Genomic DNA, 27,675 nt, shown 5'->3' on the forward strand with positions numbered 1-27,675 from the left:
ACAGGCAGATCGACGAAGTACACTGCTGAGGGGAGCAGTGGGCGGGTCAGGAGAGGTCTGCCGCGCCATGTGGTCACCTCCGGGGCAAGCGGGGATCGAACTCATGCGAAGTGGCTTTAGTTTCTCAGTGCAGTGCTTTAACCCGCTGCGCCACCGGGGAGGGCCACACAAGTATTTATTTTTTTTGGAGGGGGTGTCTCAAACAAGCACTGAGGAGAAGATAAAATGAGGGAATGATTAGAAAGTAAGGGTGATTTGCGAAAATTTATTGGAGAAAATACATCAGCCAAATGTTGAAAGAGGAAAACTAAAATACTGCCTGTGCTGAGAGCAGAGAGTAAAGGTGTCAGTGGAGGCAGAAAAGAACAAATTGTATGGGCAGATGGTACTCTGTGCTGGGTGTATAGAGGTCAGTAGGTGGCCTGTGCCCTCAAGGAACTTACACAGATTGATTGAGAATCTGAGAGTTACAATGTCAAATATATGCAAAATGATCATTATTGTAATGAAGGTAGGTGCACGATGACAAGCTTAGCATAGAGGAAGAAGTATCCAAGTCTGCCTGAGAGACTTAGGAAGGACTGCAGAATGGAAATAAAAATCAAGTTAACTTATCTTAAAGTAAGAGTGGAATTTGCCAACAAAAAATGAGAGAAGGAAGTGAAGGGGGCTGCATGCAAGAACACAGAAGGGTGTAAAAGCACACTGGTCTTCAGGAAACCAGCAGACGTTTGGTTCATCCACACTGTAAGATGTGAGAATTGTTACAGTTGAGGAGTATAGAGAAGTAACCAGAACTTACACAATGAAAGACCTGTTTATGCCATGCACAGGTGTTTGGACTTTGTTCTTAAAAAATAATTGAAAACAGGGAATTACTGGGTAATGATCTGCATTTGAGGAGGTAGTAGTAGTAATAGTAGTAGTAGTAGTAGTAGTAGTAGTAGTAGTAGTAGTAGTAGTAGTAGTAGTAGTATGTAGGATGGAGCAAGGATCAAGATTCAAAAGTAAAGACAGGGAGACTGGATGGATGGCTTTTACCAATCCAGGGAGAGACAAAGGCAGTGGCAGTAGGGCTCAGTAGGAGGCAATAAATTAGAAATATTTATTTATCTTATTCTTTTTTAAAGATTTATTTATTTATGCATACAGAGCTGGGGTACAGGCCAGAGGTGCAGAGGCGGTGAGAGGATTCACCAGAGACAGAGCAGGGAGCAGAACAGGCTGACTGACGAAGTACATTGCTGAGGGGAGCAGTGGGCAGGCCAGGAGAGGTCTGCCGCACCATGTGGGTCACCACTGGGGCAGGAATCGAACATCATGCTGAAGTGGCTTTAGCTTCTTAGTGCTGTGCTTTACCCCACTGAGCCACCTGGGAGGGCCACAATTAGAAACATTTCTAAGCAATAGAGTTGGCATTACTTGGTGATTGACTCAATCAATAGGTGAAGACGTCTTAGAGTAGAGTAGGATGATCCACAGGTCTCTGGCATTTGGGACTGAAAGGCTGTCTTCTTTTGATTAGGTTAGGAAATAGAGAGAGTTCTTTTTAGACCTGAGAGGCTTGTTATGCTATGGGTTCAGTTAGTTTGGAAAAGTCTAGTAGACAGCCCATGGACTGGATCTGGAAGTCAAGAAGAGTTCTAGGAATGGGATAAAAACCTGGAAGTCATCAGCATCTAAGTAACATCTAAAGTCATGGAGAATATATAGAATGAGGCTTAGGATAACTCACCAATCTCATTTGCCATTGGAGTACAACAGAAAACTGATTTTCCAAAAATAAAACAACTGTGGGGATTTTTATGTGATTACTGAGAAGAGGGTGTGAATTATAAAATAAACATTAGTAAATTTGCAAAAATTAACAGTTTTTGGTATTACTTTCAAAAAAAAAACTAATTATAAGTTGTAGTTAATGAAGATTTTCTAGGCTCCAGTAAACACTTTACATGATGTTAACTCATTTCATCCTTACAACTCCACAAGGTAGACACTATTATTATTCCTGCTTTACAGATAAAGATACTGAGATACAGAGATCAAAGTGATTTGCCAAGGTCATGGTGCTCATGGTTAACAGAGCAGGGATTCAAATCCAAGCACTTCAAATTTTAATTACCCCGTTATACTTGCTTTTGCAACGCCAACTTATATACTACTTGGATGTCTCTTGTTCATCACTGGTAATTTCTGTTCCCATCGTGAGGATGAGTTGTAGATAAAGATAGAGTTCTGAAGGAGAACAAAGAGAAAGAAAACCAGCAAAAGTGAGAAAGAAAACCAACAAAACAGGATCACAATAGTAAAGGAAGGGAGGACTTCAATGTGTGGAAGGTTTGATACAGTTTTCTTTGGAACAGCAACATGATACAGGAAAAGCTCCTTAGTGACCTGTGAGAGTGAAGGTTCCATTGGCAAGGTGAGGATGGAAGATAGAGCCAAAGATGTCAAGGACAAAGTAAGTGGCAAAGGAAATGCAGACTACTCTGAGAAGTTTGATCATGGAGGTGAAGCGAGAAATAGAGTGGTATTTATCCCTTTGAAATTCAAAACTATCAGACTCACAAACCCACATAAAATGAATGTCCTAGTCCTTTATTCTGTCAGTGGGGAGCTAACAATAGGAGTCAGTGGATCCTGATCACACTTGATTCATTTCCCTTCCTGATTTGGCTTCTAGCTATCTCTCCAACCCAGAGTCCCCTTGCACTGCACCAAACAGTGTCTCAACCACTTATTCTTCCTAGAAACGGTGTGTGGAACTTTGGCGTTGAGCAGGCAGAAGTCAGGTTAGCTGTGTTTAATCGGACACACTACTTCTCTGAGCCTCAGTTTCATCATCTTAGAGTAATTGAATCTTAAAAGAAAAGTGATAGATGTAAAGAACCTATTACTCTGCCTGGCAGATAGTGGACGGTCAGTAACTAGTGGTAGTGGTGGTAGGGAGAAGGGTAAGAGTAATAGTAAGAACAGTTGTTAGTAGTGGGAGTACTAGTAGTATTTCTGGGCACCGCACCTTTGCCAGATATTCCTACTTGGATAGAGGTATTATCACTACTTCTGAGGGTGGGGACGATAGTTATTTCCAAATCTTTGCAGTTAATCTCAAATTAAGCATACATGGGGAGGGTGAGCAGTAATGAAAAGATAGTACTAAAAATCTTTGGACCTTCAGCCATGTGATCCTATATAATAACCCACAACCATTCTGCAAGAGTGCTACACTAAGAAGTGGCATGCTCACTAAGCTGCTGGTTTTCAGTTACTAATTTAAACAAATATTATTTGGTAAGGAAAAGTTCAGTGCTTTTTCAAGACTATCTAAGGGAGTCCATATGTAAGTAAACTCGCCTATTGTGTCCCCAAACACCTCTTGATTATTGCCTCTAAGCAAAGACAAAATAAAAGTGGTAGGGAGGGACACATGCTTCTTTCTTTCATGTCTAGTAATTAAAAGGAGAGAGTTCTTTGGGATTGTCATATTAACCGGAATGTATTGTGAGTGTTTTTGGGAGAGATAGAGTAGCAGAGACAGACTTAATAACTCCTGATAAGGATTTGGGTTACCAGCACCACATGAGAATGAAATACTGATTTTTAAATTAATGTAGAATTATAGGTGGAGAAAGTGGTTTCCATAAATAATGGAAAATAAGTGACCTAGCCAGTAGATTAATTTATACTTCTGAAATGACTAATTCAGAGTATAATATCCAATCTTATTAAATACATTGCAGTTGATATTGAATATAATTGAAAAACCTGAAACAACTGTGCTATTCAAAGCATGGGCAAGCCTATTTTTATATTAGAGAAAAAATGCTTTATAATTTTTAACCACTTACTCAGTTCTTTTTCAAAAAATAATTTGTGGCAATTTTTTATATACTTTATATATATTTACATATATATAATTATATATTTTTATATATTCCAGTGAAATAAATTTTTTGAGGATTTTAACTTGCATTTGAAACATTTGGAGCGTATGGGCACATGACAGCATTGTAAGGACAAAACGAATTAGGATTAACGTTGTTTTCCTCCCCCTCCTCCCTCACATCTACAGGGTAGATAAGCTTCCTGCTGCGGTCATGCCTGTAGAATCAAAACAGTTCATATAGGCATGTGCCCTCTCTCGTTCAGTTCTTGCACTTTTCTTTTGGCGCAGTGAAGCTCATTTTATGGCCCCATTTGCCATCTGCTGTCTTCCTCCTCCAGTTCCCACATCTTCATGTTCAAGTTCCAGGTTATTCCCTAAACCACCAGAATACTTGCCTAATTTTGGACCCTCCTGCTTGCTCCACTCTTTACACAATCTGCCTAAGTACTCCATTCCCAATGTATTTTTGGAAATTGTATAGAATCCTAGTAATTCAAATTAAACCTAAAAGTTTTACCTTTAAGAATTTTCAGTTTCACCCCTACTTCCAGTTTTTCTTGTCCTCAACCCAACCAATTAACCAACCAACACAAGACAATAAAACTAAAACCAATATTGCCACTACAACAGGCATCCACACAGCCCTTGAAATGTTTTTCTGCTTCTGCCTCTCTAGTGGAATACATTACAACTAAAAGCTTTATAAGCATTAGTTCACTTAATCTTCACCATAAATATATGCGGTAAGTACTATTATTATTCTCATTTTATAGATGGCGACATGGAGACACGGAGCAGGTAACTAATTTGTTCAAAGTCACACAGGGAGTAAGAGTAAGTGGAGAGTGAGCATACATGCTTTTAATCACTATGCTGTACTAGAAGAGATGGGCAATACTAACAACATTCACCAGTCAATGTGCAGTGCTTTGCAAGTTACTGACTGTCGAGCCTCTGATCTGGGTAAAGACAGAAATCTGTATAACTAGTCTTGGTGTGTCGCTAAGTTTGTGTCCGTGTAGGAACAGTTGCAGTGTAGATCTGGAGCATTATTTGAGTATGATAAGCTTTCATTCCAGCATGTATCTTAGTGCTCTGGTGCATGCTCTGCATTTGTCTAGTTTATAGGTGGCTGCCTAGATGTTCATGCCTCTGTCTCATGTGTGTGTGTGCATGTGTGTGTGTGTGTGTGTGTGTGTGTGTGTGTGTGTGTGTGTGTGTGTGTGTGTGTAGGGGGCGCTGTAAAGAGGATATACAGGGAAAAAGAATTTATGTCCAGGTGAGAGAATCAGTGTTTAAATTGAGTGCTTCCATGTCTCTTTTCCAAGCCCTTGGTATCTCCAACAGCTAAGGGGAGAAACTGCAACATAACTGGAGGAGGTTGGTTACTTTTATTTCTTCTGTTCAGAGCAAGTTTCCCCCTCTTTTCCATATTTGAGACCTGTGCCAGCTTCTCTTTAGTAGTACCAAAACCACAAGAATAATTTCTAAACAAATAAAGCTTTAGCTAAAGGATTGTATTGTGCCTAGGGGAGTCTATGTCCCATAGAAACACTGCCCAACCCTTTGCCCCTTCACTCCCAGTCTTCATATTAGTAATTGTACGCTGGCATAAAAAAGCAGGCATGTGAATGCACAAAGATGTCCTCTGGGAAACACCCAGTCAGAGGGGCAGTCCACCCGAGGAAGGTGTGAGGAAGGTTAGAGAAGAGAGTGAGGAGTAGACAAGCAAGGATCAGAATGACAGATGGAGAGAAAGCATGGGAAGAGGAAGGGTAAAAACAACTGCAAGATGGAAGTTTACTGTATAGTACAGATACAATGGAATTCTTGCCAAGTGTGTGAAGTGTTCTAGCATCTCCAGAGCTCTGAATCTTCCAGCCCCTCAACCCCCAGCTAGTCTAGGGTTATTATTGCCACCCAGTCATCAGCCATGAAATCCAAACTGTTTAAGAGGTTGCCACTGGCTTTCGAATGAAATGTAATTTGTATTGTCCTGGTAGCACAGAGAGAACATTTATATTTAAGAAGTGAAAGTCTGATCTCACAGATGAGTAGGTAAATTGCATACTGTCTGCATGCCAGAGAGTAGAATCAAACACTCTCCTGCTTTCACACTCCATTTCTGTCAAAAACAGAATCTTGGCAGCAAACCATCTGAAAAAAAACCTATGACCTATAGGGAGTACTGCTGAGCCCTAAATTTAATGCGAGCCCACTGGACAGCTGCTAACGCGGTGACGCATTGTTAGCCCAGGAGGTGAAAGCAAGAAGCATTCCCAGGGCTTTGGTGTTTATTATTTATTTATGCTTTTCTCCAAAATTACTACAGTAAAACCTCTGCTACTTTTTCCTTCATGAACCTTTACTTAAAGGTCTTTATTAAATGCCACTGTGTGCTTACCATTTTGCTGAGTGCCACAGGAGACTGGAGCAGGTGTGCAGTCACTATCCTTGTCTTCAGGGAAGTTATGGGCCACTTGGGGAAGTAGATCAAACACTGTGAAGCAATGGTAAGCAATGAAAGAATAAAAGAACAAAATCACTAGAGTGTTAAGTTGTGAGACGCCAACTGCAAGTGCTGGTGAGAGTTCAGAGGAGAGGGTGATGTAAAAAGGCTAGAATCACCCATGCCATCAATAGCTAGCCTTTATTGATGTTTACAGTATGCCAGGTATCATGCTAAGTGCTTTACATGTATTACTCCCCATTTAATCCTCTAAAGTACTTTGGAGATAGGCACTATTATTATCCCATTTTTTCAGAGGAGAAAACTCAGATTGCTAAGTAACTTATCCAAAGGGAGTTAGGACATATAACATTAGAGAAACAAAGAGGTACCTAATCACAATGGACTTTAGAAGTCATGTTGAGAAGTTTGGAACTCATCCTAAGTTTAGAGGGAAGCCAATTGAAAATTAATATGAAGCTGTTTAGGCATGGGGTTGTTGTTCTGTTTGGAAATATTACATAATACATGGCTGGTGGATTGAGAACACATTGGAGAGATACAAGACTGGAAGAGAAGTTAGGTGACTGGCACGTTGTAGGCACTCAGTTTGACAGGTGGATGAATGAATTTATGGAAGAGTTCCTAGGGTATAGTAAAAAACAGGTAGAGATGATAGATTTAATTATATTTAAGAAATAAAAATCTGTGGGTTTTGATGATTAATAAGATGAGGGGGGTGAAAAAGAGAAGTTAAAGAGTGCTACCTAGGGTTCCTGAGTGGCCAGCCTTGAATCCATGTAGAGAATATTTGAGAAGACTAAGAGTGTGGAAAGGCGACGAGTTCATTTATGGAAGCACTGAGTTTGTAGTTCTTGCATTTATGCACAGGAAAATGTCTAGCAAGCAGTTGGATTTATGGGTCTCAATTTCGGGGGGGGGATTTAAGATGGAGAAAATTATCAAACACTAAAATTAGGTTGGTGATGGTTGTATAGTTCTATAAATCTACCAAAAATTATTGAGTAAATTTCATGAAGGTAAATTGTATCTCAATAAAACTCTTAAGAATTTTTTAAAAAGAAAAGGCACCAGTATATGGATTATATTGTGACCTGAAAAATGGATTAGATCAACCTAAGACTATAGAAGACTGGCATTTAAGGTACAGGTCAAGGAGTAATCAGAAGAAAACTAGGATAATTAGTGTTGAAGACTAGGGAAGAGTATGTTTCCAGAACAAGTATATGGTTGAACTTTTTTTTTTTTTTTTGATAGAAGAAGCACAAACAACTTAACATGTCAGTGGGAATGAGGGAGTAGGAAGGGAAGACTGATCTAGAGAGGGATACAAAAACACAGGAGAGAAGGCAGGCAGCAAAAGGCAGAATGATGAAGTTTCTGGAGGAAGAGATACCACTTCTTTGTAAAAGGAGAGTAGAGAACAATGGTTGAAAATGTAAGTGTGATTTGTGAGAAGTTGAGGGGATTCCCTGTGGTGAGTTCCATTTTCTTTGGGCAGAAGGAAGTAAAACTATTTGGTTTGACTTAGGAGTGAGAAGAGGGGTTATATTTTAGGATTGTACAGATTTGAATTAGCTGCTGAGGAGATGTGGAGAGAGCTGCTAAGAGAAATAAGACCAGTAGAAATTTGAGATTCTGCTTGAAGCTGGACAGTATGATTCAAAGGGGAATAAACTTGTGTTCCTGTGATCTGCATATAAGTCACAATTAAAGCCATGAGAATGAAATCACAGAGGGGTAAAATGAAAATGTTGGTCAGCTGAGTAGAAGAAGGATGGAGAGATAAAGATATAAATATGTGATACATGTGGAGAGATTATAATATATTATATTTTGTTATAACATTTAATACATATTATGATATCTATCCTAGAATATTCTATTATATCATCTATCTATCTAGTAGTAACCTTCTGTCATATGTATTGCTGTATTTTCCCATTTAGTCTTATGTTTGTAGTTTTGATTATGCCTTCTGGCTTTTCTGGTTTGTGAAGGAAGGAAGAGATCTCATATATTTTTTAATAGTTTATTTTTACATCATTTTGTGCATTTTTGCATCTCAGTTGCCCGTGGGCTTCCCATCACCAAAACCCGTGTGCCATCACCATAGAGATCTCTCATGTTTTTTATATTTTCAGTAATTTTATTTATTTTAAGTCCTTAATCCACTTGAAATTTATTTAAGGATATAAAGTCTTGTTTTCCTTCAGATAAATAACAGCAATATGAAGACCATGAAGTGAAAGAACAGATCTTTTCCCTTTGAATGGATATAACATCTTTGCCATATATTGGATTTTCATATGTACTTGGACCTATTCTATATTCTTCTGTTACATTGCTCTAATTTTCTATTATGTCATATCTTACTGTTTTGAATGTAATGGTATTATTGAAATATATATGGTAACTTTTAATGTTGAAAATATCTGATTTCTTTGTTATAATCTTGCTATTCTTGAATATTTTGTTTCCTGTATAAACTTTAAAACAACGTCACCTAGTTAATACTCAATTTGGAGTTACTGTATTGAAGTTACATATTCATTTGATAAAGAAATGTTATTAATCCCCCCCCCCCAAAGTCATGATCTATCTATGCATTTTTTTCAGAATTTTTATTTTGGGGAAATTCCCATGTAACATTTTTCTCAAACAGGTACAGTGCCTTTTTTGTTAAATTGATCGTTTGGTATTTTATGACTTCTTTCCTTGTGAATGGGTTGCTCTTGTTTTACCATTTTAAAAAGCTATGGCTAAAAGCTTTATGTGTTCTTGTATGTAGTAATCTTACCACATTATTAATTTTAGATGAAAAGACCCAGTCTCACATTTATCTCAAATAGCTATATCTTTTCTTTACCAATATTTATAACAATTATTTAATTTTCACATTTTTTGGTTTCAATTAAAGTATTAAAAACACTGTTGAGTAATAGTGATGATATCAGACATCCTTTCTTATGATCTGGAGAGAACTCTAGCATTTTTGCTAATTTGGAAAGATGTTTGGTTTTTATTTTTATCGAATTTAAAAGGTGTTTCTTACTTGGCATTTTATTTAGATTGAATTTTGTTTTAAAGCCCTTTAGAATATATTACTGTTACCCTATATGTTGACATTTTTCCCTAATGTATCATTCTTTTATTTATGGAATAACCTTTTAAGTTATAGTAATTTTTCCTTTTTAAATATTTTATTTAGATTTTTTCTCTATACAGAAATAAAATCAAAGTATTTTTTCTCTTCGGAAGTGAAATCAATCTACAGTATTATTCTGATTTTTTTTTTTAGGTGTTTGGTATTACCTTTATATTAGATTAATTCAGTGCACTTGGGTTCATTTTTTCTTTGTGATCTTCAGTAGTTTAAACAGCATGGGAGTGATCTGTTATCTAAAGAGCTTATTGAACTTGATTCTAAAACCATGTGAACCTGTAATCTTAAAAAATATTATACATCTTTAATTACTATTCCAATTTGGCCTAAAGTTTTTAGTCAGTTGAAGCTTTGCTACTTCTTGGGTAAAATTAGGTAGTATTTGTAGATTTTTCAGCTGTGCCCCATGGGTTGTACATAATATTCCTGTAGAATTTCTTTTATATGCCCAGTGTATATGGAGCTGACTCACCAATTGTGCACATTTTTGGCCATCTTTGGGTTTTGTGACCACATATTGTTGTCTTAAAATCTACCATGGTGTGAGAATTTCTACATCATGGAAACTAGCAATCAACACAAATAGTGCTTTTTTTTTTTTTCTAGAGTCAGTTGTTAATTGATTACCAGCACACTATTGTCTGTATCTATGAGTATGTTTCCTTTTCCATTTTTAGTATTGTGTTTTTGTTTTGCTTTTTTTCTCTATAATCAACCTTTTCAAAGACTTTTAATTACCTTTTGTATGGGAGATTTATTTTGATATTATTAATTCCAGCTTCCTATAAACAAATCACCTCCTCTTAATTCCTTTTAGTTTATTTTATTGTCTTTTCCCAGTTTCTTAAGTTGAAGAAGTAATTATTTTTCTTTCTTTAAAATTCATTTTTTATATATGTTTTCCATTATTGTTCATTTTTTGTACATTATTTGCTTTCTCCTCTGAGTTGTAGTCCCCAATAAGATTCCTGCCACCAGTTCACTCATGTGCCACCAACATAGTCCCTTGTGCTTTTCCCACCCCTGTTTTGACTCTTCTCCCCCAACACCCTGCAGAATGTCTCTGATTTACAGTTTCCTATTAATTTTGTTTTATTATTTATTATTTTTTTTCTCTGACCCTTTACTTGGTTCCCCTCTATTCCTCTTATAAGTGAAGCCATTTAATATTTTTCTTTTTCTTTCTGGCTTACTTCACTGATGATCATCCCTTCTAGCTCCATTCAAGTTGCTGCAAATGGCATGAGTTTATCTTTATTGATTGCTATATCTTTATTGATTGCTAAATAGTATTCCATTATATATATAATGCCACTTCTTCTTGAGCCAGTCATTTAGTTTTGAGCATTTGAGTTGTTTCTGTATCTTACCTGTTGTAAATAGTGCTGCAGTAAATATAGGGGTACAGGTATCCTTTTAAATAAGTGTTTTTGTCTTCTTGGGGTATATTCCTAGGAGTGGAATTACTGCATCATATGGCAGCTCCATTTTCAGTTGTTTGAGGATCCTCCACACAGCTTTCCATAGTGGTTGGACCAGTTTACATTCCCACCAGCAGTGTAGGAGAGTTCCTTTTTCTCCACATCCTTGCCAACATTTGCTGTTACTAGTCTTTTTTTTTTCTTTTTTAAAATATGTACCATTGTCACTGGTGTGTGGTGGTATCACATTATGGTTTTGATTTGCATTTCTCTGATCATAAGTGATGTTGAGTGTTAAAAAAATATATATATTTTTCAATCTTTATGCATTTTCCTGAGTACAGTTTTTATGTCTTTCGTGTAGATTTTATTATTGTGTTTTTTCATTATTTTTTATAAACATTAAGAATTTAATTTTGATTACCTCTTTGAATCAAAGATAATCTAGGAGTTTGTTTCAAGTGGTTTAAATATTTGGTGGGCTCATATTTTTGTTATTTTATAATTTTATTGGACTATGATCAGAGAATGTAGACGATAAAAATCTCTTCAAAATGTATTTGTATAATATTGTTCTTTGTGGCTGAATATATGACCAATTGTGAATGTTCCATGTATATAAGAAAAGAATGTATGTTTTATGTAGGGTACAAATTTCTATATGTAACTACTACATTGATTTATTGGTGGTTTGTTATTCAAACCTTCTGTATCCTTGCTTTTCAGCTTCACCCTATAACTATATATTTTTTCTTACTATTTTTCCTTCTATTTTTAAGAATATTTGTTTCTTAGTAGTGCGGCTGACGGTATAAAGCAAAGTACATTTTTGAAGTTACTGATACATACTGTCAACTGTCTCTGTTTGCCAAGGTACTTTACACTCCCACTAGAAATGTTCAAGGGAGCAGATTGGACTTTCTTATATTTTCTCTACCATGTCTGAATACTACTGAATTCAGTCACCTATACCTAGCCTCTTTGGTTTTCTTGGAGAGAAAAGGTATTGGATGCCAGGTGGTAGCTGAGAACAGGAGATAGGTACCACTGGGTTAGTCTTCGGGACAATGAAACTGACTGGTGTCATCTAGTAGGCCTACTTGCAAATCAGACTATTCAGTCTTTGAGACTTGAGTTGTTTCAAAACAGAGAGGTCAGAGAAATCAGAAGTAGTATTGATTAAGCAATTAGATCCTTCATTTGTGGACCTTAGTTATATCAGGTACACAAATCACATCATTTAAGTTTTTAGACAACTGCATCCTGTAATGGAAGGATATCCTGTCCGTGGTTGGGTCTCGTCTTGTACTCTGATCAGCAGGGATAGACATCAACCACCCTGACCATGAACTGGAGTTAGTAGGTTCAAAAATAAATGAATAAAAGTGATAATTTAATATTAGGTATGTTTTCTGTCTTAGAAGTTTGGTGACATTTTTGTGACCAGATGTATGTTATGGGGACATAACTCTGGTTTATACTGACTAGCCAAATATGTTGTTTTATATGAAGTCACAGATTCCAAGAATCTATCACATACATTAGTTTCTTTGCTCGGCCCTTGCATCCTCTAACTTTCTCGCTCTCTGTTCTGCTCAGTGATGACGTTTTCTTTTCTCCAGTATCGCCCTCAAAACTTGCTTTCTGAGACACTGAAGTTCACATTACTGCATGAGTGAATGAAAACGGCCGAACCAATTTGCATTTTCATAGAGGACATACAGTAAGTCCTCAATCAGTGTCCTTGATAGGCTCATCAGAGCTGTGGCTTTTTTCAAAACTATATTTGTAAGGAAAGCAGAACCTCAAATAATGTTTTGTTTAATGTCAGTAGGGATTTTTTTCTCATCAGCTGCTTTATAACAGGAAGATAATGAACAAAATGTCATTTGAGGACCTGGCTGTACACCTTTGAAGGTAGAATTACAAAGATCAATAACTGGAGTGGAAGGAATGCATATTATTTATGGAGCCTTATTTTTCACTAGGAAATATCAGTATTTAATTATTCATGATAAATATACAAGGCCCTTGAAAATTCAGTATTAAGTTTCTCTTCATAAAACAGGCGACTGAAACAAATCATCTGTGAAAGTATACCTTTTAAGGATCAAAAAAAAAAAAAAAAGAAAGAAAAGAAAAAAAAGCCAAAATTAGCAGGCAAGTATAAGCCAGAGACATTCTACAAGGGAATGGGAGGCAGAGGGATCAAAACAGGGGAGAGAAAAGCACAAGGGACTATGATGATGTTTCACAGGTGAATTGGTGATGGGAATTTTATGGGAAATATGCCTGAAAGGAGAAGGCATACAAGCATATATTGTACAAAACTGAACAATGATGTAAAATATGAATATATGTGTGTACATATATAAATAATTAACAGTGCACCTTTTATACAGTTGGAAAATTAAAATATGGAGCAAGTGTTAAATGAGTGATATTAAGGAATTATTTTAACCACTAAGATTATTCAATAAAATTTCTTTTTTAGTTTTGCGATGCCAATGGAAGGACTGAGGGGTGAAATAACAATGTTTTGGATTTGCTTTAAGAGGGAAGTAGATCAAACACATTTAGCCTGATGTTGATAGCTGTTGAATCTGGAGAAAGGGTACATGAGGTTTCATCATATTCTGTGGTTTCAAATGTGCTTACAAAATTTTCATAATAAAAATTTTGAAGTGGTAGTAGTGACGTGTGACCACTGCAGCTAGTAAAGCAATGCTAAAATATATAGATAACTAAAAGTTTTGCCTACTGTCTCTCCATTCAAACTCTCCTACAATTTCACTTTTTTGTTTACCAGATCTATTTCTATCAAAGTCCTGTATCCCCACACCCAGGGCTAACCCAGTTTTCTCCTGTGCGCTATTGGTCTTCCTTTTTTGTCACATGGTTTGAAGCTCCACAGTCAGCAGAACGTGACAACAGGAAAGATTCAGGTACAAGACCAGAACCGCATTACTGTCTGTCTAAAGACAGCCCACGGGAAATTGGCTTCTAGTAGACTCATCCTTTCTTAGAAAATGCATTTGGAATCTAGTGTTGAAGATGTTGTATTTGAATAGATAGTAGATTTAGATTCCTATAGCATATTCAGAATAAAGCAACTGAGAAAGTGTGCTCGCTATCCAAATAAGGCCAACCCAGTTTTTTTTAGTTCTAGATGAGATTAAGAAGAATGATTTGTCCAGATTTACAAAGTGGAAGTAATTTCTGAGTGATAGTTCAGTCCTTTAGATGATGTAGAAACACATTTATGTATGCGCACATACACACAAGTTATAAATGCCTAAACTACCTAAACCAACAAGTTATGGGGCTATGACTTATAAATGCATATTATCAAGAATTGAAATACCAGACATCCAATTTAACAGTAAGACAAGTAGGTACAGACATAAATCAAAGCTTGACTTTCAGCTTTGGGGAGAGCAGTACTATGTTTCCAGAGTAGTATAGTGTGCTGGGATGGGGGCTTGGGGAAGCAAATCAGTATTTATATAACTACTGCTGTGTTCTAGGTTCTTTGCTAAGACTTGTATCTCTGTTCTCTCTGATTTGCACAACAAACCCTTCAGATAAATGGGCTCAGAAATGTTAAGTGATTTGTCCAAGGTCACCTGACTTTGTGTCAAAGTTGACATTTAAACCACTGGACAGTGGACTGTTTGACTACAAAGAGAGTAATCAAAGGGTAAGATTACTTTGACAGTTAGTCTGGAACATGGGGAATTTGATGGCACTCTGGCCTTGCAATTAGAAAGCTTAGTTGGACGTTAAGTCCATCCATCATTTGCTAGCTTACATAACTTTGACCATTAACTTTACCTCTCTGGATCTCAGCTTCCTCATTCATAAAATGCAGACAGTAATGCCTGCTCTATCTTTTTCATAGAGTTGTGGTGAAGATCAAATATACAGGTCAAATATATTGAAAGCCCTCTCTAGTTTAAAACATAATTGGTATTAACTGTAATTATTTCATTGATTTAGCAATACTAATGAATTAAGATGATCATTTCTTTGGCATTTCCAAGAAGTTTTGATTCCTTGTCCTTTGCTTTGTATTTTCTATAAAAGTTACTGGACTTCTCAAAGTGAAGAACTGAGCCCTGAGCTCTAAGCATGAAAACCCAAAAGTAAATCACATTTTGTATTCCCTTATACTCTGACCATTATGTAAGGGTGAATCAGGTTAAGAGAAACATGAAGGATAGACCTATAAGGGAAATATAAACTCCCAAAATTAACTTTTAAAAAAAAAACATTTAAAGAGCAGGTTTATTAGGGAAAGGGGAAGAAGAGTAAAGGACACTTGCATAGGCAACTAGCAAGCAGGAAGAGCTGCCCCAGAAGGGACAGGTTTGCAGACAGAGAAGCCTCCGTGGTTGTAGGTGGGCAACCTTAGGAGAGCGGCCTCCGCTGACTGAGGTCAGTGCAGAGAATACCCAGCATGGTGCAGGTCACAGGTAGGCAGGAGGCTGCTGCCCTGCAAAGGGAGAGAGTGGATGGAAAGAAGCACCTGCGTAGGCACAGGTGGGCAGAGGAGCTGCTGCCCAAAAGTAACTTTTTATGTGAGCAAGTGTGGGAGCGGGGACACAGACACCTCTGCTTTGCTCTAATAGTGGTTAAGAGATTATGAATTAACAAGTATTACATACATACATACGTGAGCCTCAGGGCTTTTCACCATAAGGCTGTACCCATCAGAATAAGGTTCCTGAATGAGCCACTATGACTACCTTAGGGCATCTCTGACTCAAGTAATACCCATAATACCACATTCTCTGTTCATATTTCTGAAAACTGCCTCTTATCCTCACCCATCAATACCATAGGCAGAATAAGTGGTGGATTCCTTCTTCTCTAGAGTAGAAGTCAGTTGTAGGAAGGCACCTATTCATTAGTAGTACTTTGATGAGCTTCCAAAGTATAGAGCCCCCACTCTTTTTGGGGTGCAGAGTACAGGACAGATGGGAGTCTCTTCCTCAGGGAGTACTGCTGAGGAGGCAAAAACAGTTATATTTTTCTAAATGAGGGAATGTGTTAAATTGCTTTCTTGCTTACAACCTTTTTTATTCTACATACAACCTAATACCATTTGGACTTTGAGCCTGGGGGATTGTGATAATTATGCAGGAGCCGTGAGCAGAAAAACAAAGCTTGGGCCAGCTAAATTCCATCCCAGAGAAAGATGCAAAATGTAATCAGTGTTTCCTCAGGAATCAGCAGCTGACCTCCTTCCTGGCATCAGCTCTCTATTCTGAATGGAGAGAGTAGGTGATGATCTGGTTCATGACAGGAGGAGAGGCCATCTTACTTACAGAGGCAAGGTGAACCTCGATCCAGTAGTGGGAACTATATTTGCAGTGAGGCCTAGGTACTTAAGTATAAGAAGAAGAAGAAAAGGCATATGGCAATCTCAGAGAAAAACAAATTGTACTCAATATGTTCCAGAAATCAAAACAGGCAGTATTTAGAAATGGAATAAAAATAAACCAGGTGATAAAACAGTGCCTACTTGATCGTTCTGCAGAAGATCCTCAGAAAATATAGTGGATATAGCAAAAATAGTTACAGTCATCACCATCATCGTAGTCTTAATAATAAAAATAATAAAACAAAACAATATAACAAAAATAGCTATTTAACTGTCATATATCAGAAAATGTATTAGGTGATTTATTTTTGTTATTTAATAAATATATATAAAATAAATGAGACAAGAAACTAGCATTATTCTCATTTATGGAAGAAGAAACTTGGACTTTTTGTCTAAAACCAGACAGGTGGTTAGTTAGCAGTACAAACAGGAAGCTAATCTTGGGCTGAATGATTTTGAATACCATTCAGTAAACTTCTCTCTCTCTTTCTCTCTCTCTCCCCCCACCCGCATCCCCACCAACATAACCTGAAGGCCTCTCCTCAGGACCTCTTTTCCCTCTTGGGCTTCCCCCAACTTAATCCCTAGTCTCTGTCCTGACTCTGAGGTAGTTATTACTCCTGAAAATTATGTGCTCATATGTGTTACCTAGCCAGAGTTGGGTATTATTCTGAGGGCTCCTTTTCCACTGATGTTCCCATGCAGATTCTTCTTTTCCTGGATTTCTTTGCTGTACTTCTGTCTTTCCCTACCTACCACTTTACCCCCAAAATGAAGATGCAATATAGGCTCTTCTTCAGCTATTTTTACTCTTCCATTTGGGCCTTTGCTTCTAGTGACCATCTGCCTTTTCTAAACATAGAGCCAAGCTTTTTTCCTTTTACCATCTAAAGTCCCCGGTCTGAGTAAGAATGGTTTCTTTCTCAGAATGTTACTTTCCTTGATCTTAACTATCAAAAGGTGGATTTCTCTGGCCCTTCCAGCAGATATTCCTTGCTCTACTCATACAGGGAATATCAGGATGCTGAAACCATGTCTTAGAAACAGAGGTCTTGGGGAGAGATGCTTATGTCAGACTTTAGTATGAAAGGGGGTTAAATGTTCCCCACATTTTAGTCCCAGGCTAAGGAGAGATTCCCAGCTCTATTACTCTTACACAATTCTGTGGTTGTGAAAGGCAGTGAAAAGGAAGACTTGGGGGAAAACATTTGCAGGAGGAATTAGAAATCTGGGTTCTGTTATGAACTATTCTGTGCACATGGTGCATGAACTTGGACAGAGCAGCCCATGCATACATCTATTACAGTTTATTCTGCAGTGTTGGAATCCAATTATGCTTCATTGGTCTACAAATTTCTTAATGGCAGCAACATGACCTTGCCACATTGATTTTGGAAACTAGTTCCTAAATGCTTTCCTTCTCTCCCCTCTAATCTATTTTCCGTGTTGCTGGGGGAATGAATTTTAAAAAATGGAAATATGTTGTGTTCCTTCTCTACTATAAATCCTTCAGTGGTTCCCTATCGTCTCTTAAGAGTTTGTGAGACCCATCATGATTGGAACCCTGCCTTTCACTAGCATGTCCTTTTTGCCAGTTGGTCATTTTATGCCTTTACAGGCATTGAGAATACAATAGTGAAGCTGGCCCTACGCCTTACAGAGCTTATACTACTCTCCTTTTATTCTGGCATACTACTGTTTGTCCTTTAAGAGTTACCTCAGGCATCACACACTCCAGAAGCCATTACATCTTTCCTCCTTTCCCTAATCTGGTTCAGGTATTCCTGCATTATATATGGGGAGTACCCTATGCATATATTTTTTAAAAAAAGATTTATTTATTTATCCATACAGAATTGGGGTACAGGCCAGAGTTGCAGGGGCAGTGAGAGGATTCACCAGAGACAGAGTGGGGAGCAGAACAGGCAGATCGACGAAGTACGCTGCTGAGGGGAGCAGCGGGTGGGTCAGGAGAGGTCTGCCATGCCATGATATAACCTACGGGACAGGAATTAAACTCCTGCGGAAGTGGTTTTAGATTCTCAGTGCTGTGCTTTAACCCGCTGCGCCACCAGGGAGGGTCGGTCTCAAGGTATTTTTAAAAATTTCTTCTTTGATTTACTCATTAGCTCAATCATTATTTAGTAGTGTGTTGTTCAGTTTCCATATATTAGAAATACTTCCTGTTTTCCTTTTATGGTGGCTTTCTAGTTTGGTACCACTGTGGTCAGATAAGGTACTTGGTGTGGTTTCAATATTCATGAAGTTATTTACACTTGCCTGGTGACCAAATATGTGGTCAATCCTGGACAATGTCCTGGTTCACTTGAGAAGGATTTGTATTTGCCTTTTTGGGGTGCAGTGCACTATTAATGCCTTTTAAGCCTATCTGTTTTTGCTTAAGGCTATTGAGTCCCTGTTTTGGTTTGTTATTTGTCTCAATGGTCTTTTCATTGGTGAATCTGGGGTATTGAAGTATACAGTGTCTGATATATTGTTTGTTTCTAATGTCTGCTTTCATATTTCATAGTAATTGCCTTATACATTTTGATGCTCCTTTCTCTGTTGAGCATGTATTGATGAGTCTTATGTCTTCTTGATATAATCATTATATAGTGTCCATCCCTGTCTCTTATCACTGTTTTTAAAGCTAGATATTAATTTTATCTGATATGAGTATCATTGTCCCTGCCTTTATTTGGGCCCCATTTGCTCATAGGGTTGTATCCCAACCATTTATTCTGAGCCTACGTTTATCTTTATAGCTCAGGTGAATTTCTTTGAAACAGTAGAAAGTTGAATTCTGTTTTCTGATCCAACCAGCTATTCTCTTCCTTTTGATTGGTGAGTTCAGTTCACTTATGTTTAGGGTGATTTTTGATATATGAAGTCCTGCTACTGCTATTTGTCCTTAATTTTCTGGTAGTATCTATTTCCTTGCTTAATTTGGTGTGTGTGTATGTGTGTGTATCTGATTTTATTTAGATATGAAAGATTCTTGTAACATTTCTTAGATGTGAGGTATAGTGTTTGCAAACTCCATCTTTGGTTTGTCTAAGAAGGCCTTTTTTCATTTATATCTGAAATAGAGCCTTGTAGGATAGACTTAACTATTTTTTAAAAGATATATTTATTTATGCATATAGAACTGGAGTACAGGTCAGAGGTGCAGGGGTGGTCAGAGGATTCACCAGAGACAGAGTGGGGAGCAGAACAGGCTGACTGACGAAAGTACGCTGCTGAGAGGAACAGTGGGCCAGTCAGGAGAGGTCTGCTGCGCCATGTGGATCACCTCTGAGGCAGGGATTGAACTCATGTTGAGATGGCTTTAGCTTCTTAGTGCTGTGCTTTAACTCGCTGCACCACCAGAGAGGGCCTCATCTTTTAACTATTTTGACCATATTATTGCATTCTCCTCTTGCTCATTGTGTTTCTTCAGGGAAGTCAGATGTAAAACTGATAGGGGTTCCATTGTATGTTATCTGCTTTAATAGTCCCTCTTAGACATTTGGAAGTATCACTACTATGTGTCTTGGAGTAGTCTCAATACATTTACGTAATGAAGTGTTCTTTTAGTTACATAGACTTGTGTATTTGATTCTTTATCTAGGTTCAGGAAGTTTTCCTTTATTATTTAACTAAGGACTCTGATCCCTATCTCTCTTCCCCTTCTAATATAGACATTATTCTTACATTGCCTTTCTTTCTTTTTTTCTTTTCTTTTCTTTTTTTTTTAGATTTATTTATTTGTGCATATAGAACTGGGTACAGGCCAGAGGCTCAGGGGCAGGGAGAGGCTTCACCAGAGACAGAGTGGGGAGCAGAACAGGCAGATCAACCAAGTACCCTGTTGAGGAGAGCAGTGGTCGGGTCAGGAGAGGTCTGCCATTCCATGTGGTTACCTCTGGGGCAGGCGGGAATCGAACTCAAGTGGAAGTGGCTTTAGCTTCTTGGTGCTGTGCTTTAACCTGCTGTGCCACCAGGGAGGGCCACATTGCCTTTCTTAATGGTGTTTCTTTCCCTCCTCCCCCTTCATATAGCTCTTTCTCCTACCTCAGTTCTTTGTGCATTGTCATCTTCAAGGTCACTAATCAGTCTTTTATCTGGTCTACTCTACTTCAATAGCTTTCTCCAGAAGTTTTTAATCTCCTCTATTGATCTTTTTATGTGCTGCATCTCCTTTACTTCCATTTTTAAAGCTTCAGTTTTGCTCTTCTGGTCATTAATTTTATATCTCAGGACATTCATTTGTTTTTCTAAGTTTTCTTGTATATTGTTTTATCAGCTTTTCTTCCTTTCCTTTGAATTTCTTTATAGAAATTTTGAAGTATGAAACTGACAGAAAAAAGGTTCTTCTGTATTTCTGTGGTTGATTTCTGGAGATTTGTGTTCTCTGTGTGGTGCAGTATTCCTCTGAAAATTCAAGATGCCTTTTGTTGTATTTTACTGTCTCCCAATTATTAGCTGTATACGTTTCAATTATATGTTCAACTATTTTAAGGGTGTAGAGCTTCAACTTTTCCAGTAGATGGTGCTGTATGTCAGGGAGCAATAGTCTGTGGTTTCTCCTTATGGAGGTGGGGTAGTGGTTTGGAAGGGTTCACCACCAGTGAATATGGTGTGTTGGAGGGGCGTCTAGGGCTTATGGTACCACATTCAGCCCTCTTTGGATTTCGGGCCCGTGTCTCTGCAGTATGTGGACTGGTTTTCAGTGCAACTTTAATGCGCTTTTATGAGCAGCTTGGAGTCTTAACAGAAATATCTACATTCCCCAGTGCCTAGGCCTTTGAAGATTGATACTCAGATTTATAGTATGAAATATCATAAACTACCCTCCAAAAGCCTTTTTTGGGGTGGGAAGATTTACACAAGTAGGTCGCCAAGACTACTCTAATGGCATTTTCAGAAGGATAGATTGTTCCACAGACAAAACCATTCAGTTAAACCCATTAACCAAAGAGCAAAGGCCAGATAGTTAGAATCTTCAGCAAAGCAACCAACTAACCAACCAACCATTGAACCAATAAGAATGTTTAACAAGTTGATGCCAGTTGTTTTAACTTAAAGAGTTAATAAGGAAATGAAAACCTTCACTGCTTTTTCAAAGAAAACTACAAACAAGGATACCAGTGCTTTCAAAGTGCCTTTCAAGCAATTTGAGTTGTTTTACTCACATCATGAAAACTGTTTTTCCCTGTTGTATTTCTTGTTCAGAAAACATTAAGAACCCGGCCCCGTCGGGCTGCTTCTTGACATGGAAAAAATTTAATGTCACTGTTTTACCTCTAGTTTGGGATTTTTGCCTCTTCAGCCAACTTTATGCTCTATTAATTATGCCTGACTGTTCTCTCTTTGCCATGCTGATATCTAAACCCCACTCTGGTTCCCTCAATCTACATTTTCTCAAGAAAATACATTTACTGTTGTATATCTTCTAATGTTTGCTAATTGATATCTTTCATTTTGTTAAATCAATCAGTAAATGTTTCAGGTTTCAAATGTTTATTGTATGTCAAGCATTGTACAGATTACAGTTGGGGAAACAAAGTCATATAGTCTTTCCTTAAGGAGCTGGCTGTCAAGATGAAGTTTTTTAGGCAAGAGTGTGCTTTTCATACGGGGGTAATGGTAAGCCTGAGGCTGATTTATGAGGCCATTATGATGTGAACAGGGCCTAGCCGAGAAGGATAGCAGGAATAGGAAGAAAAATAAAGCTTTAAGGCCATGCACTGGCAGCCTCAAAACGTCACCATAAATGCAAAATGTCTAAGTTTCCTGACACTCTCGAGAAGGAAACGGGGCAAACTAGATGAATTGCGTATTCTTACATGAGTAGGAATTCCCTGAGAGGATAAGATTATCTACTTGTAAAGGTAGATTCAATTTAGGGAAAGAATGAGGTCTCAGGAAAAAGTTGAAGCAGCTTGTGTGGGGCTGCTTATTCCAAATAAATGGAAGCTCTCATTGTCACATTTCCCCTGGAAAGTAGAAATAAAAAAAGAAAATTAGGTTGTCATTTGGCAAATACATTTTTTTAAAAAGATTTATTTATTCATACAGAACTGGGGTACAGGCCAGAGTTGCAGGGACAGTGGGAGAATTCACCAGAGACAGAGTGGGGAGCAGAACAGGCAGATCAACGAAGTACACTGCCTAGGGGAGCAGCGGGCGGGTCAGGAGAGGTCTGCCGCGCCATGTGGTAACCTCCCCGGCAGGCAGGGATCGAACTCTTGCGGAAGTGGCTTTCGATTCTTAGTGCTGTGTTTTAACCCGCTGCGCCACCAGGGAGGGCCGGCAAATACATTTTACTTCAATTAAGTGAGAAACAGAAACTTGGTCATCAGGGAATGAAGAGAATAAAAGTAGAAGCAGGGTCCAGTGACAGTTATTTTGCTGGGCTTCGAGGATGTAGAGGAACCCACTGAACAGGATTAGCAACTGGAAGTGCAGTCCTATCCTGCTAATAAAGCCCGTCTGGGTCCTAGAGTTCTGGTGCTTTCAGGTAACCCATTGTCTATTCCTCAGCCTTCTAGAACTCTGCTCGAGTGATCCTTGAATAGACTCTTGGAATGATTGTGCTTCCCTGTGTGACTGCTCTGTGTGCTGCTGAAATGGAACTGAACCTCGCCTGCCCACCCAGCCAGCCCAGGGGTTTCACTTGACAGAACTCGGTTTGAATTCTGGTTTTACTGTTTACTAGCTGTGTGGTCTTGAGCAAGTCACTAAAAGCCTCAGTTTCCCCATTTGTGAAACAAATAAATGGCCCTTATATTACAAAATCGTGATAATTACATGAAATAATCTTTATGAATAATTTTGCATATTAATTGCTTTTAAAATATGGTTGCTTACTTTACCTTCTCTTTATGCTTGGGCACCCCAAAAATCCCCTGGTCTCATTTTAGCCCCTTCTGGGGGCTTCATGTCATGTAATGTCAACAGTAGTGGAATGGAAAAGACAAATCAGTACATGAAAAGTCAATGAAAAATAGTAGTATTTTTTATTCAACCCCACTCTGACTGAACAGTGGAGATATTTTGATAGAGCCAGTATCCCAAAGTAGGAAAAGTATTTAGAAACTGAATGACCATAGGTGAGAAATACCGACTAAGACATGGTGACTAAGTGAAACTATATCTGTGCATGCATGTATTTAATGTGAATATTTAGCAGCATGTTCATATATTTAAAAATTGGAAGGGAACAAGGGAAACTGAAAACAAATTTGTTAGGATGGTAGTAGTATGTTGTTCCAATGTTATCCTAAGATTATCATGCCGGTGGACAGGGGTCCTCTTTCCCTGACATACTTTAAATCTCCTTACCTTTTTCCAAAAGAGCAGCAGGAGGACAGGGTGCTGGGATGAAGGGACTTGCGCAGTGGGAATAACATGCCCCCATCTCATCTGTCCTTCTGCCCAGCTTCCATTAACCATCATGATCTACCAGAGGCCTGGAGAGCTTCCTATCTGTGGTGCTTCAATACCCTTGCATCATTAATATCATCATCTCTACCCTTCTTCTAGGAGTGGATCTTATGAGGGAGGTATGGAAGAAGTTGTGCATGCTTAGCTGTCAGTCCGAACCTTTGAGAGCCAACAGGGGACAAAGGCAGCAACCACTGTGTAATACTCTGGACTTTCTTGGCAGGTGAATACTGCTATGCATGAGGCAAAACTTATGGAAGAATGTGACGAGTTGGTAGAGATCATCCAGCAGAGGAAGCAAATGATTGCTGTCAAAATCAAAGAGACAAAGGTAAAGCCAGCCAAGCCAGGTTTGAATTTACAAGTGTCAAAGTTTTATCCCAATGATTCAGGTTTGCTCTTGATCATGAAGAAAGTAAGGTGGTAGAAAGAGAGGCAAAGAAGAAATAATGTTTGGCCTAGTACTGTGAATCTAATAAAAATGATGCATTCCTGGGGCATTAGAAATATTCTTTACCTTGACCTCAGTAGTTACCTGATTTACATATATGTCCCCCCAAGTCACTGAGTTGTACACTTCAGATTTGGGTGCTTTCCTGTGTATATAAGATAATGCAAAAAGAAAAAGGGAAAAAAATGGCGGAAAGGTGAGCCAGAATTGTGGAAGAACCATGAATGCTGGTGTTATGACTCTGGGCTTACTGTGAAAGGCATTGGGAAGCCATTCTAGTTTGTAAGAAAGGAAGGAGATTGATTGACACGGCAGAGTTCTATGCAGTCTATCAGGATGGGATGATACTGAAGTCAGGGAAACAAGTTATGAGGTTGGTTAAAATTTAGCCAGAAAACCAACAGCCCAAATGGAAGGGAGTGCAGAATAGATATTGCTAGAAAGGAAATGATCAGAACCATTGACTGATTAGATATAAAAGATGAAGGAAAGAGATGTCTAGGCTTCTAGCCTGGGAACTGAAGGATCCTGGTCAAGACGGTCAGGTGTGATCCTCCATGCCGCTGTATGGTTTTAGGCATGGTGGTCTGCTGCTCAGAGTAGTGATTATAAGTTCATGCTGTGCATGCTGTGTGAGGAGTTAGGACAACCTGGGGTTTTGACCAGGACTTTGTGCCATGTTGGTTGGTTTCAACTACCACAGGAATTGAAATTTCCAAGAACACAAATCTGTGAACACACAGATGTACTTAAAAAAACTAAGAGGAATCTATATGTGGAAATGTAGATAATTATAAGGAATATTTTTAAAAGCATATATGTGAAAATACATTGACAAAATGTAAACAAGGGATCTCCAGGGTTTGTTGGGTTTCTCTTTATACTTTTTATTTTCTAAATGTTCTATAGTCAGCATGCATTAATTTTATAATCCAAAAAATTAATATTATTAATAAAAGAGGAGGTAGCTAACCAACAAGAAGAATACATAGTACGTGTGCTGCAGCATAAGCGTGTAGACTAGTGGGCAGCAGGTGGTGGAAGGAGGGGTTGGCAAGACAGGCGTAGAGGGTAGGGTGAGAAGGTGAGTGGTGAGGACAGAACTGTGGGATATTAATAGGCCTTATTTTTAGAATCACTGAAGCAGATCTTCATGTTGTTTTATCGTTTTTAATTAACCACTGGATGTTTTATCTTATTTTTCTTTTTAATTCCTTAAGGTTATGAAACTGAGAAAGTTGGCACAGCAAGTTGCTAATTGCCGCCAGTGTCTCGAACGATCAACAGTTCTCATCAACCAAGCTGAGCATATCCTGAAAGAAAATGACCAAGCACGGTTTCTCCAGTCTGCAAAAAATATTGCTGAGCGGTGAGTTTCTTATATACTTTTGACTACCTGTTCTTATGAAAAGAGACCAGCTTAAAGTTCTGTTATTCTGGTCAGACATGTGTGCTAGTTGCTACCTACAGATTTTACTAGCTAGGTGGTTACTAAGCTTCAGTGGTAGATTGTCCTGTGGCTTTCCGGCACTCTTTTCTCTGTCTCTGCAGCCGACAGCAATAATGCAGGACTATGCAGACATCCTAGCTATGCCTCAGCTCTCCACTGCCCACTCAGGGCTGGAGTTGTCGATGGTGGCATTGGTGTGGGGACAGAGAAACTTGTGGCCATGTTGATGGGTGTGTCCACTTCTTATCTACATTAGATATTGCTTTCACTTTGTTATTCCTCATGTAAATTTCTAAGGCCATAATTCTTAGATTTTATTTCATTCATTACCCTATTAAATTTTTGGTTAAAGTCATGAACCCTCTTCCTAAGGAAAAACTGCATATTAGGCATATATACATATTATTTTGCATACAATTTCAAAGGACTCACGGATCATTAGAAGCCCATCTATACACCATTCATAAATAATCAGTGGTCTAAAGTGAACATTGTTCAGCATAAGCCACCAAGACTTCATTCAAGGCATTACAGGGGCTTGTTATTCTAGATTTGACCTCCCTCTCATTTGATGAAGACTTTTGCTCTAGATTCTCAATCTTTCTTTCTATTGTTTTTGTCATCATTCTGAGTGACATTGGCAACATCAACATGGCTAATGCCAATTACTGTAGCCGTCAAGTCTCCTTGCCATCCGCTCTTTCAGTGATCCTCACCTCTTTCACTGCATCTACCCACTTCCAAGGCCCACATGCTAAACCTCGCCATCCAGAATTACACTTTAATAAATCAAATACAGCACTGTAAACCAACGTCACCTCAATAAATTGCAAACGAATTATACTTAAATCATAAATAAAACTTGCTCTTTTCTCACTTCAACCCCTGAACTTACAAATATGCTTTTCTTCAAATACATCTATTCTTCAACTACATTGGGATTTCTAAGTGCAGACTTCTATCTACCATCTTCACTTCAATTAATCCTTCTCAATAGCACGAGCTCCTTTGTGTCATGTACTTTCTAACACACCACCCTAGTAAAATACTAACCCTGAATCAGTCTAGCTATTTCTTGTCTTTTCCATGTCTTTGTTTGAGTTGCACAACCCTGCTGGAGAAAAATTACATAATCAAAGAGCTAGGTACTATTGTACCAAAAGTTTATGGCTTCTAACTTCTTCCCTCACCTGAGCCCTCAATAGTAGTGACCTGAAATGCTTTCAGGTTGGTTAGCTTTCTTCTTTTCTTGTCTCCATAATGGCTACTTCAGATCTTCTGTACTCACCTCCAAATTCCCAACTCAGGCTTAGCAAATGACTTTACCTTCTTTCAAGTATGGTGAGTATGAAATGGTAAATTACTCATAGTCTCATAACAAACTATGAAACATGTCTATGTCTACAGCCATCATTTTCACCTTCTTCTGGTTATAATGGAAGAAATGTCCCCTCACTTGTGCTTTGGCCACATGCCCTCTTTCTTCTATGGCTTCAGTTTCTCCCCTTCTATAGTTGGCCTCCTATCTACTATCTAAAAGTAACTGCATAACTTTCCTCTGTCTCATACCCCTCTAGCCTTAGCCCTATCCATTTCTTTTATAGCAACATCTTAAAATACTTTATATGTCCTTACCTCCAATTTACTCTTCTTAAATAATTAAAAGTTATTTGTATTAACACAATGGAATACTACTCAGCAGTCAAAATGGTTAACTCATTCCTTTTGCAGAAACATGGATGGAGCTGGAAGGAAACATGCTTAGTGAAATAAGCCACAAAGAAAAAGAAAAATACCAAATGGTTTCACTTATAGCAGGAGCATAATGAATGAGGGAAATAATAATAATAAACAACTCTTACCAGAGTCATTTTTATGGGGATGGAGTGGAAAATGGGATAAAAAATGGCGGGGGCTGAGTGCACGAGACTATGGTGATGGCACACAGGTGAGTTGGTGATGGGAAGTCCACGAAGATTGCAGTTGAGATGGAAAAAGGCACAAAGTGATGTAA

At 38.2% G+C, this 27,675-nt stretch overlaps 1 protein-coding gene across 1 annotated transcript in view; it reads left to right on the forward strand.

Annotated features, from left to right (window-relative positions):
- MID2 (midline 2) overlaps nucleotides 1–27,675 on the forward strand; it is a 63,682-nt gene that overhangs the window by 18,402 nt on the left and 17,605 nt on the right. Inside the window, exons 3-4 of the mRNA XM_004685692.2 lie at nucleotides 23,984–24,091; nucleotides 25,432–25,580. Coding sequence (XP_004685749.1) covers nucleotides 23,984–24,091; nucleotides 25,432–25,580 — 257 coding nt within the window. The remainder of the gene's footprint in view (nucleotides 1–23,983; nucleotides 24,092–25,431; nucleotides 25,581–27,675) is intronic.

Source organism: Condylura cristata, unplaced genomic scaffold (assembly GCF_000260355.1).
Source record: "Condylura cristata isolate star-nosed mole 26May11 unplaced genomic scaffold, ConCri1.0 scaffold00019, whole genome shotgun sequence".
NCBI lineage: Eukaryota > Metazoa > Chordata > Mammalia > Eulipotyphla > Talpidae > Condylura > Condylura cristata.